This window comes from Scophthalmus maximus, chromosome 14 (genome assembly GCF_022379125.1).
Source record: "Scophthalmus maximus strain ysfricsl-2021 chromosome 14, ASM2237912v1, whole genome shotgun sequence".
Lineage (NCBI taxonomy): Eukaryota > Metazoa > Chordata > Actinopteri > Pleuronectiformes > Scophthalmidae > Scophthalmus > Scophthalmus maximus.
In genome coordinates, this window is record NC_061528.1 from 14,667,111 (window position 1) to 14,686,418 (window position 19,308).

Consider the following 19,308-nt stretch of genomic DNA (forward strand, 5'->3'; position numbering starts at 1 on the left):
CTCGGCTCAACCTCAACCCGGACCAACATCTCCCTGTGCTGCTGCGGGGACAGTGGTACCATCGCCGCCAGGATGGTAGCGGGCAGGTGACGAGCAGTAACTGGTTACATCCGTCATCCTAGGATTGAGGCCAACCGGTTCAACCGGCAGACCAGAGAATCTTGCTTCCACCGAGGAGAGGCTCTGCCATCAATATTGAGCATAGATTGGGGAAGTGCTGGAGGCAATGATGGTCCTTCTGGAAGTTTCTCCTAATCTCTAGGACCTCTGACCTTCCCCAGACATGTGCCTCAACACAATCCCGTCTCTGAGCTCTGCGGGCGGCTCCCCCGACCGCATGACTTTACTGTACATCGAGAGGTGAGAGCCTTTCCAAATCAACTGCGTTCACCACATGTGGACTCAAGTCAACGTGTAGAAGGGCGATCAAGGGAAAACGAGGGCCACCGTGCTAAATGCCAAGTGTGATAGCGATTAATGGAATATATCAGCTTTTCATTTTCAATGCAAAAATGTCTAAAAGTCTGTCATTCTCATTATGTTGTATTGAGTATATTGGAAGTGCACAAGTTTGATCTGTCTATTTCCTGAGTAAACTTGATGTAGAATGTATTTCTAGTCATTTTTAAGTTGCACTCGGAAAAAATAACCAATTGACGTATTTTTTTTAAGTTGGTAAGCTTTTTGTTTCAGTGCAGTGTTTTCTTTCTTGCTTCTCTTATTTTTGCACAACTTAATACAGCCTTTATAATAATCATATTGTTACCACACTGTGTCAGCTTACCTTTGGAAACATCAGCACGTAGTGGTTGCGCTCATGAGACACAGGGAGTCGACATAAGCAGAAGTCAAACTCCCTAAATGCTCCACATTTATTTGAAAAAATGATTCTTCTCACACAACACAGACGAATGCCGACACAGACAGATATGGCACGTTGGCACATTGTCGCCGCACGCAGTCCCTCACATCCACTGTTCTCACACCTTCACGCACACAACGAGACACGCATGTTCTCCAAGCGCTGTGGTTTTTAGACTTGTCCATAGAAAAGCTGTCGCTACCACAGACTGCAACACTGTAAACACTGATCTGGGGCGGGGAGTCTCTCTGACTTCTGCGGGGGTACGAAGCTCCGGTGTCAGTCTCCGGGCCTCTGGACGGGAGTCGGGCGGTGCCAGGCTCAGTGAGGCCATGGGGGAACGGGGAGGGGATCCGGAGGCTCCTTCTGAATCACATTCCCATTCGGATGCTCTGAATGATCTGAAATATGGCTGAGAGCAAAACAGACTGACCAGTTAGACAAACGTCTGTTTGCTTCGTGTCGCCTTCCATTCTAAATGCAAGAAAGATTTTTTTTTTAAACTTTTTCTAGTGTTGAGTCCTTGTGAAACAAAATCTATATCTATAATATGCACATGAAATCATCACCATATTAACTACATGACCTTATGACAATGTTAGTTTGGGAATTTGGAGTTTTCCAATAGATAAAAACCAAAATGCAACACAGGACAACATATTGTAGTAAGTCAATGTAGAACAGGAAACAGAACAGTTCTTAATAAGCAGTTTTTTAAATAAGCAAAACCAATGAGTTCAAAAATATTTTTGCCGCCTGCCACATTAGTGTGATAAACTGCTACATTAGTTCACCACGAACACAAGGCAGGAACATCTTGCAAACACACATTGTTTTCTGCTGTAGATTCGAGAGGTACGCACCTGATCCACACACGACAAATACAAATAGGGCCAGCAACCAGGGGCCCACGGGATACTTCTCCTCTTGTGGTCGCTGTGGGAGACACACGCACACACGCACACACGCACACACGCACACACACACACACACACACACACACACACGGTAAATAAGGCATTACTGCTGCAGCAGAACGGTGACAGATTCTGCCAGTGCTCTAGTCTGATTTGGCGTAGAGGCAGTGACACTCAGGCCTGGACTTATCTGCTGGGCTGGAGGGAAGGGGAGGGGTCATACTATACGACACTGTATGTGCACCCCCCAGATGACGGGCACACAGGTGATGAGACAGGCGGCCCCAGTCAAAAACTCTTACGACAAGCCACCTCCGAGCCTCGAAGACACAGACAAAGTGTTCACATTTTGTGAACGGAAGAGATGCCGCCCCCTGTAAAACTTGTTTCACTGCAGACAAACTTTACCCTGTATCTGTGAAACAAACTCCCTGAAGTGAAAGATCTGTCACAAAAACGAGTTCTAAGTATCCTTGCACATTCCTAAACCTGGAACTTTCTTAGTGGGTATATGTTGTATGCCTACCAAACAACACTGTACACCGGGTGCAGCAGATCAAAAATGAAACGTATTGACTGTGGGTAGGCTTACAAAGTGGCTTCCCATTTCCACCATTGTTCAGCTTTTCTTTTTTTTGCTTCACCACACGTTCCTCTTTATCCTAGAATCACCAATCGTCTTGTTTCCCCTAAACCAAGTGGATGGGAGGATGTGTTGTCGCTCGTCAAAATGTCCACAGTAACAACTGTGTGGTCGCACTGTAAAAAAAAGAAAAGAAAATTGAGCAGATTCTGTGGCTCGTGTGGAAGAGATGAGCAGGAACAGCACGAGTCAGTCTTGTCTAGACCGATTCAGGGAGCAGCCGTCAATCCCACGAGATGATGTCACGCCTGCACATGTCACATGTTCTTTCTCTCAGTGGCGTGGGAGGCTTGTCACATTTCAGTGATGCCCTGGTGCGTCTGCAGCCCGTCACAGAAAGTCAAGTCCATTTTCATCTCCTCCCTGTGGGTCCCTCACACTGAATCTAATTATAATGGGAACTTTTTTTTAGCTGTGTATATTTGTGTGTGTGTGTGTGTGTGTGTGTGTGTGTGCTGGAGGACCCATACACATTAAAACAACACAGAGGTTCTACTCGGCACTATGTGAGAGATTCAGCTAAAATTGTTTGCTAATAAAAGACAAAAAAAATTTTGAAATAATGCGGCAACACCCTCTTTTATTCCTGATTACGTGTTACGGCGGGATGAGTGGAAAAACTTTAGATTTGAATCTCTGACTAAAAAGGAGAGAGCGATAAATGGACTTCATCACACAACCGCCCCCCCGGCCCTCTTGTTAATGACTCAGGAAATGCGAGTGCAGTTCTGCTAAATGGGTTTTGTCAACTGCTGTTTCCAAGGTCAAGACTGAACTATACGTTACAGCAGTCAATAAAACCCCAACGTTTACACTTGCACATATAGGACTGTTTTAATCATCAATTAATGAATCAATCTGTTGCTTTTTTCTCCCCCCTTTACTGGTATTTCCCAGGCTGACGTTCTCAAATTGCTGGAGTTGTTCAAACAACATTTAAGTTTGGCTTTGAAAGTGACTGATACAGTCAATTATCGAAATAGTCGCCAAATTAATTTTCAAGTTGATGAATCGGATCTCCCAGTGGAATAACCGGTCAATCTTTTTCACCTGGTCATCTGATCTTCGTGCACTCCCACAGTTTGGTACTTAATGATGGGAACAGTTTTTTGCACCTTCTTGTCAGTGTGAGCTGCAGAGGTCCTTTAAAACAGGACTATCTGATCTGATCTGATGCCCTTTTTGGAGCATTGAATAACTCCCCTTTGTATTATTTTTATCAATATTTAATTGTCTAATGTGAAGCCCTTGGTTCTTTTCCATGTTATTTGTTTAAAGTTGGACGTTTGTTTCATGCGTTGATCATCTGTGTGCCCCTACCTTGGCCAGGACGAAAAAAGAGATTTAGAATCTCAGTGGGAATATTCCTGGTAAAATAAAGGATAAATTAAAAAGCAAAAATGAGGCATGAAGCAGCAATGACACCATCATGTCACATCTCACCGTCACTCTGCAAAGTGACGTTACTCCGTTACTCTGTGAAGAGCCCAGCCTGTTCGGCTCCTCACGTCAATCACGGAGGCGCACACACGGACACAGGTCCGCGCTACACGTTTTAACCGCCAGCTGTGGCATCATCATCACCACCATCACTATCATCAGCACCATCACCATCATCACTATCATCACCATCATCACCATCATCACCAGCACCATCACCATCACCATCATCACCACCATCATCACTATCATCACCATCACCACCATCATCACCATCATCACCATCACCACCATCATCACCACCATCATCACTATCATCACCATCAGCACCATCATCACCATCATCACCAGCACCATCACTATCATCACCATCAGCACCATCATCACCATCATCACCAGCACCATCACCACCATCACCAGCACCACCACCATCACCACCACCACCATCATCACCACCACCACCACCACCATCAGCCCCCGTCATGCTGCTGCATGCACAGCGGAGAGAACGTCACCTATCTGGGCTACTGTCACGCCGGCGCCTCGCTGTCAGGGAAGCGGCTCACCAGCGTCTTGGCCACGTTCCCTCTCTGCGTGATGTTCTTGCTGTGCTTCTCGTTGGCCATGCGGATCCTCTGTTTCGCCACCATCTTCCGCAGCGGTTATGACACCGGGGGTTACAAGTGGAGCGCGTTCGGCCCGTTATATCTTCTCCGATGCTGCAGGCGGACGGCGGCACCTCTGCGTCAAGCCGGAGGCGGTGAAAACCGGAAGCGGGGCGAATTCGCTTTCAGAATACGAGCGTGGAATATCACGTGCAACGCTGCTGCGTTCCCACGAACACGCGCGAGTCGACATCCAGCGCTTCACAGAGTCCGCGCGGGTTCACCGGTGCCGGGGGCGTTGGGTTGTCGCGTTGTCAGACTTCACAAAACGGCTCAAAAGCAAAGCGTTCTTCACAACCTTTTAATTCCGAAGGCGAGCACAGGAAGTGGACGCGCCCTCACTGCGCTGCGCTTCACACGTGTCCGCTCTGCACCTGGTGGAGACGAGCGCGTGGCCAGATCCCGGAGCCTGTTTTTATTATGGATCTCTTGACACATGCAGGGGCCGGGGCCCCCGGGACCCCCGGGGGGCCGGGGGGGCCAAGGGCCACACCCTCCAGAGTGGAATGTGACCGGCGGTTGGGCATACGTGGTAATGGTTGTACTTTTCTCTGTGCTCCAATGTTGGCCAAATTTTTCACATTTCATTTCATGTTATCAACTTCTGTACGTTGTGGAGCACCGCACCTTAAAGGGATAGTTCAGTGATTTCAGTGAAGTGGGGTTGTACGAGTTACTCATGCATAGTTAGTGTGTTACCTCATGGAGATATGATCAGCACTGTCATTTTACTGAGTTTGGGGGAGAAGTTGACGTAGGGAAGAGTCCCACTGTTGCAGAGGGGACCGCCCAAAAACGTCTTTTTCGCCACATTTTTAAATGCTTACCTAAAAAAAAAGAAAAGGGAGTGATTATTAAAGCAACAGAGACATGCCATTCACTTCAGGAAGATAATGTTTTCTTGCGTCTCTTGAATAAGCCGTGGTAGCTCCCGAACTGCTGATTGAAGAAGTGTCATGCTGCTGCTCTGCACCTGCGCAGTTGGTGTAGTGATCCATGGCCGAAGTAGGGGCCAAAAAAAGTGCAAAAATAAATGGCTGTCTGGCGGAGAGCTGAAGCAGCGAGAAAATACGTTATTTAGCGTACAGTTGAACGGATATATGTCTTTTAGGTAAACTCTTTTTAAAATGTGACGTTTTTCAGTGGTTCCAACTGCAAGAGTAAGACTCTGACTTTCGCTACATCCACTTCTTCTCCAAACTCCGTAACGCCCCCCATTAAACATTTCTAGACCCGCCCCTGGACATATGGAGGATGTCATGTAATCAAATCCATAAAAACAAAAAAACTAACAAGAAAAAGTTGATTAAACTGACAAGTCTGAGATAGTCTTGAGTTCTTATTGATGACAAACACACTCAGTTACCTGTTAAATAAACCTGATCAAGACTCAGATCCAGCACCACAGACTACAGCTCTTAAAACAGTTTCATCTCAAACGAAACACGATGATAAATATAATTATAATAATAATAATATTAATAATAATAATAAATTACCTCCGCGACCGTTGTATTAGACTGCAGCTGTGTCTACCCATAATAACGTCAACTGAAGGTCTCTAGTGTCCCTGGCTGCAAGGATATTAAAACATGAATAGTCTGAGAAGAAAGTTACAGCCCCTTGTGCAACAGTTTGGAATGATCAGAGTATCTACATTTAATCCTATATGCACATTTACAGTGAGGTTGTCTTTGTTCCACATTATGGAACTCTCAAATTACAGCCTCCTGCCATATGAATACAGGGGGACAATAACTCTGTGTGGACAGGAAGCTCCGTGTGATGAGGGTGCAAAAAGTTCCAATGTAACAGTTAGACTCTGCCTAAAGTTGTGCGTATGAACCCGACTTTACTCGGCGCGATGTGCACAATTCTGAGTCAGTTACGTCCGACTTACATCACTCACTCTCTGACAAGACGAGCTGGGGTGGGGGGGCAGATACAGAGCAGGGGTTGCCTAGCGACTGCATCAAAGGGGTGTGCCCGGGGAGCGGCACAGACGCTCCACCGATGGAGAGAAGAAGAAAATGTTTTTTGAAGAGCCGACTTGCGGTGTTAATTAAACACAAAGGGGAGGATTTGGTCTCGAGTACCCTCATGTTGTTGTCGGTACTGAAATGACAACACAGTCACACAGTTCCACTCTAGTCTCCATATTGTGGGTGTGTGCGATTGCTGTAGAGTTGAACAGCAATTCGTGGGGGACGTCTGCCCCCTCATCGTGTTTCATTTTGATCTTCGGTTGAGCGTGTTCACTTTGGCCTCTGTTTTTCTGTCGTGAGGCCCAACACCCCCACCTCTGGCCTCCAGGCTCCTTCCTTCCTCCTGAGCGGGATGATTGATATAGAAAATAGATGGATCCACTGACTGACGTGGCTCAGCAAATGTCTAATCGCACCTATTCTCTGGTACTACCCTCATCTAACGTGCTGCTGTTGCTTCCTCGAAGGAACCACTTCGACCGAAAATGTTCATTCATTTATCTATTTACTTTTCCCCAAAAAGAGTGAGATGAGGGGATCAGTCTTGTGTCTGTGTGCTAAGTATGGAGACGGATGCTTTTAACTTGTCTTATGAATGTAAAAAGTCTGGATGTGGGTGGGGAGACAAAAATCCACCTTAAAGCTAAATATTTTTTTCCTTAAAAATTAAAAAACAGAAGCTATTTGTACCTACAACCTGACAGCCTCACTGTGCAACAGAAACCACACCCACCGGATGTCCGCCAAGAAACATCCCCAGTACGCACCTTCGCCCTGAAGCAGCGAGAACTTAAAAAACCCATTTCTCCCTCCCGTTTAAAAGGAGAGAGCCTCGGAGTTTTCTTGGATCCTTCCATGTCTACATGATGCAGCCCATCCAAAGAGCAACTCAGACAATCTCCAGTGAGTCCGCGCAGCAACACGCCACCGACCAAACGTTGTGTTCTTCTGTGCACATGAGAAGAACCGGAGGTGGAGATCAAATGTCCCCGCGTGTTCCCAGTCAGCATCAGGGCCTGACCTGGATATCAAGCCTCTCTGCTTCGCATCTCTGGAGTCTCCATTGTCTGTCTCTGTGTGAGAGAGAGAGAGACACAGAAAGACACAGATAGAGTAGACTGAAGTAGAACTGCAGGGAAGAAAAGAACGGTTGTAAAGCAAGAACTAAATGGCCATGACGGTGAGGCCTGGGACAGTTGGAGAACATTTCCCTTTGTTCCCTCTCGTCAGATCTCAGTTCAAAGTCCCGCCCGTCCTGTAAAAAGGATTTCTGTCGACGAGCTGGATGCCAAGAGTTTTAAATGGAAAAGCTCCAAATTGACACATCTCTTCTAAACTACACACGAGCACAGAAACCTTTATTTATTTTATTTATTCTTGTTTTTTTGGTTTGTTTGTTGGAAGAATTAAGACTTAGACATATGTTCTGCTAAAAACAATAATTTTTCCTACCAGTGTCATGTGTTTAATGTTGCCTGCTACACCAGCGCGCCTGCCATCAGATTCCCTCAGCACTGTGTTTTTTTTATTTCCTGTCTCCTTATAATTTAGTCTTTACAACTTCACTCAGCCTCGTGATGTTTTCCATCAGGGTCCAGAGAAGTGGAAATGAAATTGGAGGGGGGGGGGGGGGCAGGGACGACCACAACGTGCCAGTCAAAATGACCATAAACTGAAATGACTGCGACAAACAGAAATAATTCAGTGGAGAACACTGTGTTGACAGCAAGAGAAAACAGGCGACACGGATGTGCAGCACGGTTCCTCTTGGTCCACAGAGAGTCCAATGTGGAGACCAGATGTGCAGGAGGCGTCCACCTGTTCAAACACAGTGTTTTCAATTTACACATGCCCAACACGGATGTAGTAAGTACAGAGGCGACCTACATACTGCCACTCTTTGTTGGATCAGGGAACACACGGGCCGGGGGTGCGGGGGGCCTGTTTATTGCTCCTGCAGGTGATAATTGTGCAGGAAAGTATGCAGCATGGCAGGCGGACACACACGCTCGGGAGACACAGCAGCTGTAGCCGACTTTAACGGGGGGAAATACCTGAGATGCCGTTCTTTGAACGGCATTCATGCAGGAATTCACTCGGGGGGAGACGTGGACGTACAGAAATGTGAAGTGGTGCAGCTCTGCTGTCAGGGCCTCGCCACGGCGAGAAAAACCCCCACCGCTGTTTTGGACAATCACATGTAGGATTATTTGACCCACATCCTGGCTTGTTTACCTGAAAGCCTGCCCCTATAATTACAGTCCATATGCAGCACGCGGAGCAGGAACCTGTACTCAAGTCACCGCACGAGACGACGGCAAACAGAAGTTACGACTTAGCAAAATAAACCTGAAACGTGAGAGATGAATTCAGGTAAGAGAGGCGGAGGGCAGGGCGGCGGGGGGGGGGGACTGTCTGATGTCTGCCCGTGAGGGCGTGACTCGTAGAAAATAAGCTCTGTAGGAAAACATACAGGAGTCAAAACTCATTACGTCCCGAACAAGCCCCCTTCTATTCTTTTGATTGCCGCGGGGCCATTTGCTTCGCCTCGCTCCCAGCTGACCCCGCTCCCGCTCGGCCTTGATGCCGCCGAGCGCGACAGAGCTTCATCTGTGATTCCACGAAAACAGTAGGGCACACACACACACATCCTCGAACGGAACGCACTCCCAACACGTGTTCAGTCTGGATCCTGTCAGCACACAGTGATGTGTTGAGTCGCTCAGTGCTGCTGTCCTGAAACAACACTGGCACATGTCTTTGGCAATGTGCAGGAAAAAAACCCCCAAGAAGGACTCCAGCTGTAGGTTTGTTTTTGTTTTAGCTTGTTTTTCCAAATCCAAATCCATTGGCACCTTGAAGGACTCTTAATCTCATAGTAAACTATATTTTCAATTTACTGCAACCACAATTTTCCAGCAAGTTCAATATACGCATCATGAACATGCATCTCTTGACCATACAGCCTCCATTTCTGCTACAAATCTTCCAATTTTGATCATTCTAACAGATGAAAAATGTTGTTTTGTCCCTGCTGAGTAAAACCAGCGTGGTGGTAATGCAATGTTCCAGATTGCCCATTTAAACAATTCAGAAGTGTTTGCGTTAAGATGTACATAACAGTGTGAGAAGAAACACACACACACACACACACACACACACACACACACACACTTTCTTCTAATATCGCAAACAATTTTCACTCTTGGCTCCAGTGGCGTATCGACAAATGCGAAATGGGACTAAGTGCAATGGAAACAGAAGATCCAGCGATAAATCATGATGCACACGAGGTGTGATGTTCACCAAAGAGAGAAAAAAAATCAGATATGTGGGAAGAGACGGTAACGACTGGAGAATTAAAACTACCAGTTGTCTATCTCGACACACCAGCTCATAACTATCGGTGGATGCGAAGGCTCCCCAATTTTTTTTATTTTCTTTTGCTGATTTTCTCAAAATTGGGTCCAAATTCAGGCCACAAAAACCTGCGGAAATATTGGATTTACAGTTTGTACGGACGGCACGAGATCGAATTCTCAGGAATCGCAGTGTCTCTAGAATAAACAGTCCTTTTTTTTGTTCTGATCGTTATCTGCAGTATTAGCAGGTAAGTGTTGTGTTGTGTTACCTGGCTCATTCTAAGGGTGAATGGTATATTAAATTTTATATTCCAGTTTAAATGTTAGTTGGGTTTTTCTTTCCTCAATCAGGTCTATCCTCACCCTGTCACATTTTCTGAAACCATAAACTGCCATTTGACCATCTGCTTTCTAATCAAAGTCTGACGGGGTGTTTTTGGTCCTAATGTCCAACGACGGCGTCACATTACAAAGAGCACGTCGAGGAACAGTCAAAAGGTGATTTATTCAGTGACATGAAGGTCACTTTGGCTGAAAGCAGCCACTGTAGCTTTGGTGAACTGAGTCACATATTGAATGCTTAATGATTGACTAGACTGTAAAGACAGACAGGAAATAATAAGAACTTTAACAACTGATATGGTTTTCTCGAAAAGAACGCTCGACTTCACAGTGGACCACAGGAAGTGTCTCATATGGAAAGGTCAAAGGAAGATTTTTTGGCAATGTGCTCATTTTCCTCTGTGGTTAAGCGTTGCCTGAGGTCATCCCCGCGGACAGGCCCCCATGAAAAGTTGCAGTGTTGGACAACAGCACCTGCCGGAGGCAATGTTTGAATGAAATACAGGCGTGTGTCTGAAGGACAACAAAACAAAAAAAGCTGAATGAATAAATAGACTTGACCTTGTCGTTTGCTCGTTCACCGCCGCCCACACCTATTACCCATGATGGTAACATAATGTTTTCATCCCAGTTATAGTTTACTGGTGCAGACCGGGTCTGTCTGTTGATGGTGATGGTCGGTTCAGCCCAGGCGTGTGCCTACAACACTCGATGGTGCCAAGAGTGTGGAGTCACCTCGGAGGGCCAACCTGCCGTTCCTGTGGTGGCCTCCATTTGCACTCTGCTTTCCAAACATGACTTCCGTCTGACATAATCCGTCCAATGACAGGTCGCATGATGACTCACATTCAGTATCGCTTCCTCTCGCCCATCCGCCTTTCAACAGCTGATGAAGGTGCAGAAACATGTGTGTGTGCGTGTGTGTGTGTGGGGTGGTGGGTCACGGTAGAGAAAATATGTTTATTCAAAGACGGACAAGTTAAAATGTAGGCTCTGTGGTCAGTGTGAATGCAGAGAATGTTAATGGTTGATAATCAATTTAATGTGGTCAAACAGTCCAGTTGACGAAGACTCTTTGATGAATTAATAAGATAAAAAGACAAGTTAGAGTCTTAATAATGTCTTGGTGATTCATTAGAAAAATGATTTATCAACCAGTAATGGAGTCAATAATTGCAGCTTTTATAAACTGTGGCAAAGATCTAGAAATACGATGAATGAGTGAGCAGGCAGCGGTACCTTACACGTGTTATCATCCTTCATCGTGTGGTGCGACTTCCTGTCTGCCGTGTCACTCGTACAGTGCATGTAGTCGTGCACGCCGGATTTAAGTTTTTCCATCAGGGAATTTACGGCGGTTTGAACTTCCGTCGACACCGTACGACATCTTCCAGGCGTCTCTCAAGGCGGTGATGGACAGAGAGTCACTTGCAGTATTGACGAGACGACCGGGGCAGATTCCACAGGTGTGCAACAGGCCACACCCGAGCAGACGTGCGAACGCCTTTGCGCAGCCACGATCAAGGAAAAAGAAAAGAGCTGGATCACAACAATGTATATACTAGTAGAAAGAAAGGCACACAACAGAATCCTTATCCGTGAGGATGTGAACGTCACAGATCAAATGAATGGTTTGGAGGTAAAGTCGCCATTAAGGCCGGCCAACCCAAAACATGTCTCTCTTTTGGGGGGAAAGCCACCACCTGGCCCCTGCAGGAGAAGGGGTTGCCCCGTCCCCCTTTTGTCCTGACGATTAGTGCCCCCAGCGCTTCTTTGTTTCAGTCTTCTCGTGGTTGTGTGGCTCCAGCTCGCGTCACATTGTCCCGCGGTGGTCCAGGCACAAAACCCGCGTGCTGGTGTAGCAGCCAACTGCTGCTGTTTCACCGACCAACCGTCGGGGAAACAAAGCGGCCGCGGACAAAAGACGCACAATGGCCGCGGGCCTGAACGACCGAGAGAGGGCAAGAACGAGGGGCAGAGGGCAAACGCACGCACACACACACACACACACAGACATATACATATGCACACTTACAGTATGTGTGTGAAGGTGTACACACGCATCTCACATGCACTGACACGTGGGGGACGAGGCAACATGCAGGAGGCAGCAGAGAGGCAGAGGAGAGAGTGATGGGCTGTGACGTTGAAACACACTGTGTTTATTCAGTGTTTCAAAACTCCTCCAACTTGAATTTTAACTATAAGCTGATCAATATGAAATTACACATATTTGTCAGATGCTCATAAATAAACTTTTTTTGGGGGGACATAGGCATAAGTAAGTGAAAATTATTTGTGTATCAATTTTAATCTTCGATTCATTTTCAAAAAAGGAGGGGGAAAAAAAGAAGAACGGAACATACTGGAGAAATAGACTGAACACTTTTAGTTCACGGTGAAACTTAAGAGTTTGGTTTTTGCATTTTTAAAGTGAAATAATGAGACTTTTTATTATTATCTGATCGTCCATTAAAGGGGGGACAGATTTTTTCATTTGCTCGATACCGTATGTGTCACTTTTCCTTACATTTACTGCATTGACCTCGTAGTTAAGCAGACCACTGTTTTTATTCCCTTATTCTTCTTTGTGTCACGCACGTGTACTTGCATTCCCCAGCCCGCTGACCAAAACCCAAACTGCAACAGCTACAGGCCTCGGCCCTACCCCTGACTTCATCCTCGACCTGCTTCTAACCTTGAGCCAAAGACTAAGTCCTGAACCTCAGAGAGCCCATTAAAAGGAAGCGAAGCGCGAGCAAAATGTCCTCAGGGTGTGGTGCAAGAGGAAACATTGGGGGGACATTTAAAGGTACAGTGTGCCACTATGTAATCACCCTAAATGATATGCATGAGTCGTCAAAAGTATCTTAATGTTTAACAAGAACAGGGAAGAGATGCATTTTTATGTAGAAATTATTTTCTGACACAACTTAACAAGATTAGAACTGGGGGCATGTGTAGTTCTCATTTCATTTGTGGCTTTAAGGATCTTTTCACCCGCATTATTCAAAAAACAGAAGCAACAAAACATTTTCAGGTTTAACCCAAGTGTCATCAGGCCATGCAGATAGAAATCGTACTCACCCGTGTTGTACTCGGGTGACACCAGAAGTCCCACGGACTGATACACCTCTGCACTGCACAACACACCAGAGCAGTCAGTCACACGTGCATTACGTTTGCTGCTTGGTGATTAATCTCCCTGCGATAAATCAGTCAAGTGTATATGAGACCACAGCCATAAAAAAGTCATTGACGTCCAGCTCCGAGGAAAAATACGCCAAAAGAAAAGGAAAACAGGAGCGAGCAGCCCGTGGACTCCATTTCTTTCATTTTCCCAGATGACGATGTGGGGAGAACCTCGGAGGGGCGTGTGGTGAGAGACCACTGCAGAAACACAGTGGACATCATCGTCCTCTGCCCCGGGTGCATGGGGACAAAATGAGAAATGAGCAACAGCATGGATTTCACACAAAGTTAGCAAAGGTGAGTGATATATATGTGACTGCGGACTGTAATACCCATTTGTATACGTCTATTCTATCTGATAAACTTTTCTTTAAGCTTCATAAACTCGGGCGACACTTTCAAGCAAACCTCGGCCCCAACGAGATCTCTGCATCTCTGTTGTGTGTAAACATCTTCATCACAAGAAACAGGAGAAAAAGTGCAGTACAGAATATAATTCATGTGCATATAATGCTCTACGGTGTATGATTGGATTGAGATACTACTACTTCCTCCTGAGTGATGGTGTAACTAGAAACCCAGCTGAGGGACACGCCTCCATCGGCATACCAAGTTTGGCACCTCTTTTAATTGGTGTTTTTGTATGTTCAGCATTTTTCGTTATCTTATAGAAAACATAAACAAAGGGTATGTCCATATACCAGCACTTTGGCATAAAGGCTTTGGGTAAACAGTGAAACAGCGGTTGCACACAAGGCATAAAGTTTGTACTCATACATGAAATACAACAAGACAAGACAAAACACACACACGCACACATACACACACACACATATATATATATATACAATGAAAAAGAGAGACAACAGGTGATGTACACTATGGAACTGCAGCTTTCTTTTGGCACCTCTGAGGTAATATTTATCTTCATTATGTGTGTGTGTGTGTGTGTGTGTGTGTTTGTGTGTGTGTGTGTGCGTAGGTAATGGTCAAATCAAACATTCCTCAGTTAGATGTGAAGGAGGACGTCCTCCATGCGAGAGCTTGGTGATGTGGGCACTGCGATGCGTTTGGAGGGTGACGCTGCTCAGGAATGTAGAGTCCAGCAAACAGCCTCCCATCAGGCCTCGGCCTGAAGAAAAGACTTGTGTAATTAATGGGCACTGGCCTCATGATGTGCTACGTCTCCTTGGAAATGCTTGGCCGACACTTCGTGGAAGTAAAGTCACACTGTAGGAAATTCCCCGGCATGGTGCATTGGTGGAGAAAAAAACCCAAACAGATGACAAAAATATGGAGCAAATTGCATTTCTGATCACTTTTATGGTAATTATGTCACCATACAGTTCTCACAGTGGGCGAGCAGCAAAAGAACATTACACCACACACAACAGAAGGTCGAAGGTCAGGGGCCCTAGGAAGCCTTTCCTAGGCAGCACTAGAGATTTGAGGCAGGTGAATATGTCTAATGTAGTGAACATGATTTAAAAAATTATATAACAAGATGCATTCAGGTGGAACGAGAAATTCAGATGTAGCAGAAATGCATGCAGTTTACTGTAACAACACATTCAGCTTGCCTCCGTCATAATGTTGGCTCCTGCAGGGATGTGAAAGTTACTTGAGACACAGTAAATAATCCGTCTGGAAAGCTTTCTGTATTTTCTCTCTCCTCGTTATTACATTATCTGCTCTGGAATCGATTTATGCTGGTGCGTTCATGGACACTCTGAACACCAGCTGTTGAACAGCAGCCGCGTGGAGTCGTACCTGATCCACCGCACGTTGTGAAATGTGACCAGGCCTTTGACAAATGTCTACAGGCTTCAGCGCCGTTGATGCAGCAATTTCAGATTGATGATTACCAGCAGCATTTGTTCCGACCCATGTTTCAACTGAAAAAAGGGAGTCTTCACAAGATTGGGGATAGATACCATATTCTATTTCTTGTTTTTGTTACGCAATAGGTGATGCATTTCCCTTGTGCCGTGATTTTTTTCCGTGAAATCCGCGACCCGGTGGCAGAGAGACAATATCTATATATATATATACGGGACAATATAAGTGCAGAGAGACAATGCTGATTGTTTTACTATCAGCATTACATTAATTTGCATGTCATGCATAACATACCATGTCCCTGAATTAAGACAGTACACATACAAATTGTACTGTTACCTGCAGCAGCTTTGGTTCAGCCGTCACAAGAAGGGAGGTTACACATGGCAACAGCGACGGGAGGCGACACGCTGTTAAAAACGATGGTGGATCACCTGGATGAGCAGCTGGCGCTCTTTGGCAGAGACCATAAAAGATGGACTCAGACATAAGCACCCAGTTGGCAGTAACATGAGACCACGAGGTCTTGTACGTAGATGCTTATGGTGCACGAAGGTGCACAGGAGGCGGCACCTGTTGCGGTCGATGTAAATATTCTTGATTCAAAAAATTCCGCCGGCAAATTCGTCTTTTGTGTGTGGGATGTGCTCGGTGAAGTACATTCCACGATCTAGTACCTTTTTCTCCCCGTTTGAACCGCACGGTTACAACAAATTCCATTGTTGGCCGCCTGTAAGGTAAGAAACTCTTCGAAAAACCTGCGTCAAAAGCTTTTGAAAATGCTCAGCACGGACAGGACAGAAACATGAAAAAAACTGCTTTGTGGTCACGAGATGAGTGTGAGCAAAGTGAGCCCCCCCTCAACAACAATCAGCAGGCGACCTGCACACGGAGACACACCGAGCTCGGCACACAGGCCTCCTCGGGCTACCTTTACCTTCCATGTGATGTTTGAGTGCTTTGGTTTCACTCAGGCAGACAAAAACCTATTGTGTCCGCAGACTGTCATGTAGATGACACTGCTCACAAACTTGGCTCTGATCCAGTAGACGATAAGGCTGCAGTGTGTGTGTGTGTGTGTGTGTGTGTGTGTGTGTGTGTGTAGGCTATATGTGCCCTTTGGGAGTGACACACAACACCACAAGTGATCACTGAGAGTAGCCCATAGCGTGGGAACAGCTCATCGACGCACAGACACCAGCTGATGATAGCCCTTCTTTGTCCTCCGCTTCTTTCAATAACAGTAACAACGTTTTCAAGGGAGTTATTTCTAATCTAGTCGTCCCGCGTTCTGTTATTGAGTTGACATGGAAATATATTGTGCGGCCTTCCAGTTTGCAATGTGTCTCCACGTACAGTGATACATAAACTTTAGATTAAAATCGGCTTTTATTCTGCGTGTCCGTCTCCCTCACGACGAGTGGTGTGCACGTTGCACAGGTTTTATTCAATAAAAAAAGTCAATAACATTAAATGAAATTGCCGTCCCTAATCTGACCTGATTTGTGTTCACTGGCAACATTTGGCAGGAAGAGACATCGTGTACTGCAGCCGCAGTGAAAAGTCAACGGCAGGGACATTGAGTTAGACCGTTTGACGCACGAGTGGATGACTTCTGTCTCATGCCTCAAATATGCACCAAAGACCGTGGTCCTGCCCTGACCTCAGTGGTTATAAAGGGCTTTTCTGTGAGGGGCAAAACTTCACCATGTAAGGATCACACATGGATGGAAGTTCAAAATGTCAAAGTGAACCTGGCAACTGGAGGATGGAGCACGCAGGAGCTGCAGGATGCAAAAACCAATCCGAAGCGACAAACTAGGAAACACTCCCATCCACCAAACCCTCTGGTTGCACAAACAAAAATGTTAAACATTTGCCAAGCTGCAGCAGTCCTGAGCTGATGCATTTTTTAGAAAACATTAGCAAAAATGCAAAGCAGTTATTTATAAATGTAATCCGTAAGGGACACTGTGTTCATGCGTTTTCTACTGTTCCTCTCTCTCTAATGGCACCTCTTGATCTTGTTAACCCATGTGACTTCACACTGTCACATGGAGTATAGACAGTTTATTTAGGTTTGTTTGCATACGCGTACCTATTTCTTTCACAAGCACCAACCCACCTTCCTTTAGAATGCTGTCAAATACTAAATGCATAAATGATGCACACGGGATGTGTGTACACAGAAACACAAGACGCACGAGCGGTTCGATGGAGTGTTTGATCTCCTGACGGGATTAAGGTGAGAAATGTCAGTTTACGTTTTTCCAAATTATGCCTGGAAGCTCAGACAAAAGACTATTTATTTCCAACCCAGATGGAAAAAAAAATTGCAAGATGTGTCCTGACACCAAACATCCTCCCATCCATGTGACCAAAACAAACGCAAGGTATTTGTATATATATCAACATTACTGTACGGTGGTAATGAACTTTACCAACCTATGAGCCAGAGACAATCTTCTCAAAATAAAAAATCTGACATGAGCCAAGCAGTGTTGTTTAGCTCTCATATGACTGTCTATTATAAAGCTGCTCTAGTAGATTTCTTTGTGGACAGTTTGGGCCGGAGGAACATCTACAGCAACCAATAACACATGGGCATATGTGGGTATTATCTGGACAGACTTGAAATGTGACCCACTCCCTTTTTGTGATATGCCTTATTTTCCACCTAAACCTTTTTTGCAAAATTTGCAGCTATTTTGCGGCTTTTTTTTCCACAATTTGTCTTTTTATGACAGGTTTTTTTCAACACAAAGTGAGTAAAAGCAAAAAAAAAGGGGAAATCGCAGATTAAATATCGGAATGTGTGTTAGGATTCAGTATCACTGATCTTTCATGGGCAAATTATAAAGTATAAGCCGTGAATGTAGTTGCCCAGTATGCTACCTTGGGGTCCCTCGATCTGTCCTTTTAATCTAATGTTCTCCCCAAACAGTCGTGACGTGTCCTTGTTTTACTGTTTTGGCCTTCACACAGTGGACAGAGCGACTAAATCTAATCTGGAAATTACCAGCATGATGAGGATGATGATGACGATGACGATGAGGATGAGGATGAGAATGAAGATGAGGAGGATGATGAGCGTCGCATGGTTTTCCTGAGGAATATCCTTGTCTAGATTGCTGTGGAACAGTGAGATAAGTTACAAAGGATCACCTACCCAAATATCAATTCAGTACTGTACAAGTTATTTCTCTTGTCGACCCTCTCTAAAATGCACTCGTCATTAAAGAGATACCCAATAGACAAATGAAGACATTTGAGCCTTATAATGAACCATGCATCTCTATTCAAGCTGGATGGTCAAATTAATTTTCCAACATCCTATGCCAAGATACAAATATGTGGCTTCATTGGAAGCTTCACTCACAAAATATACTTATAAAAGGAAACTAATTCCCTCAAAGTAAATATCCTCATATGTGAATTCAGAGGGAAGTTAATGTGCCTGACACAACACTCGTCCACACGTATCTTCAGAATGGTGGTAGGTGTTCGTAGTTGAGTGATGGCAGAACTATTTCAAGTGCTGGATGACGAGCGGGGCAAGCGTGCCAGACGTTTAGCCACAGCAGGTAACTGGGTCAACCCCCTGTACCCCTCTCCCGACCCCCTCCTCCTCTCCTCGCCTCTTACTGGATCTGAGAAGGGACGACGGCAGAAGTCCCCCTCTCTCTTTTTTCTGTCTGGCTTCCTTCCGCAACGATTCACTTTTTGTAAAAATAAATAAAGAATAGGCAGATCTTCAGCCAGAGGGCCAATGTGACAAGATCATATCTTTTTCTTTCTCGCTCTGCATTCTCCCCGTCTCGCCCCTCCGCCTTACTTCCTCTCATCCTCAGACGAACACAGCCGAGGTGTGGGCATACGACCAAAGTATGTGTTTGTGTTAGAAGCTCTGCCAACCTGAACCTGCTGACCTGCTGCGGCTCAGACAGGCCCCTCGGTCCTCGCTCTGCTGAATATCAGCATTCACGCTGCAAAGCAGACAGAAACACAAACACGCATACTCGCTCTATTGATAATAATAACAAACTTGCAAGTTGTTTTTT

General features: G+C 45.5%; 1 protein-coding gene and 1 long non-coding RNA gene across 2 annotated transcripts; both read right to left on the minus strand.

The window, feature by feature from the left end:
* Positions 1–858: 858 nt before the first annotated feature.
* serp2 (stress-associated endoplasmic reticulum protein family member 2) lies at positions 859–4,995 on the minus strand. The gene is made up of 3 exons (XM_035651480.2): positions 4,429–4,995; positions 1,726–1,798; positions 859–1,274 (listed from the first exon to the last, which is right to left on the minus strand). The coding sequence occupies exons 1-3, from the start codon at positions 4,510–4,512 to the stop codon at positions 1,234–1,236; spliced, it is 198 nt and encodes a 65-aa protein (XP_035507373.1). The 5' UTR covers positions 4,513–4,995; the 3' UTR covers positions 859–1,233.
* A 1,067-nt stretch (positions 4,996–6,062) lies between these two features.
* On the minus strand, positions 6,063–14,529 carry LOC118320592. The gene is made up of 3 exons (XR_004796361.2): positions 13,304–14,529; positions 11,456–11,720; positions 6,063–7,585 (listed from the first exon to the last, which is right to left on the minus strand). It is a non-coding gene; the product is annotated as an uncharacterized LOC118320592 (long non-coding RNA).
* Positions 14,530–19,308: the final 4,779 nt, after the last annotated feature.

Bases quoted from the DNA above. Each gene is read 5' to 3' on its own strand.
- serp2 (XM_035651480.2), bottom strand. From the start codon at position 4,512: ATGGTGGCGAAACAGAGGATCCGCATGGCCAACGAGAAGCACAGCAAG. The intron at 1,799-4,428 runs GTGAGCCGCTTC...TGTCTCCCACAG, and splicing joins GGAACGTGGCCAAGACGCTG to CGACCACAAGAGGAGAAGTA. The intron at 1,275-1,725 runs GTGCGTACCTCT...TTTTGCTCTCAG, and splicing joins ATTTGTCGTGTGTGGATCAG to CCATATTTCAGATCATTCAG.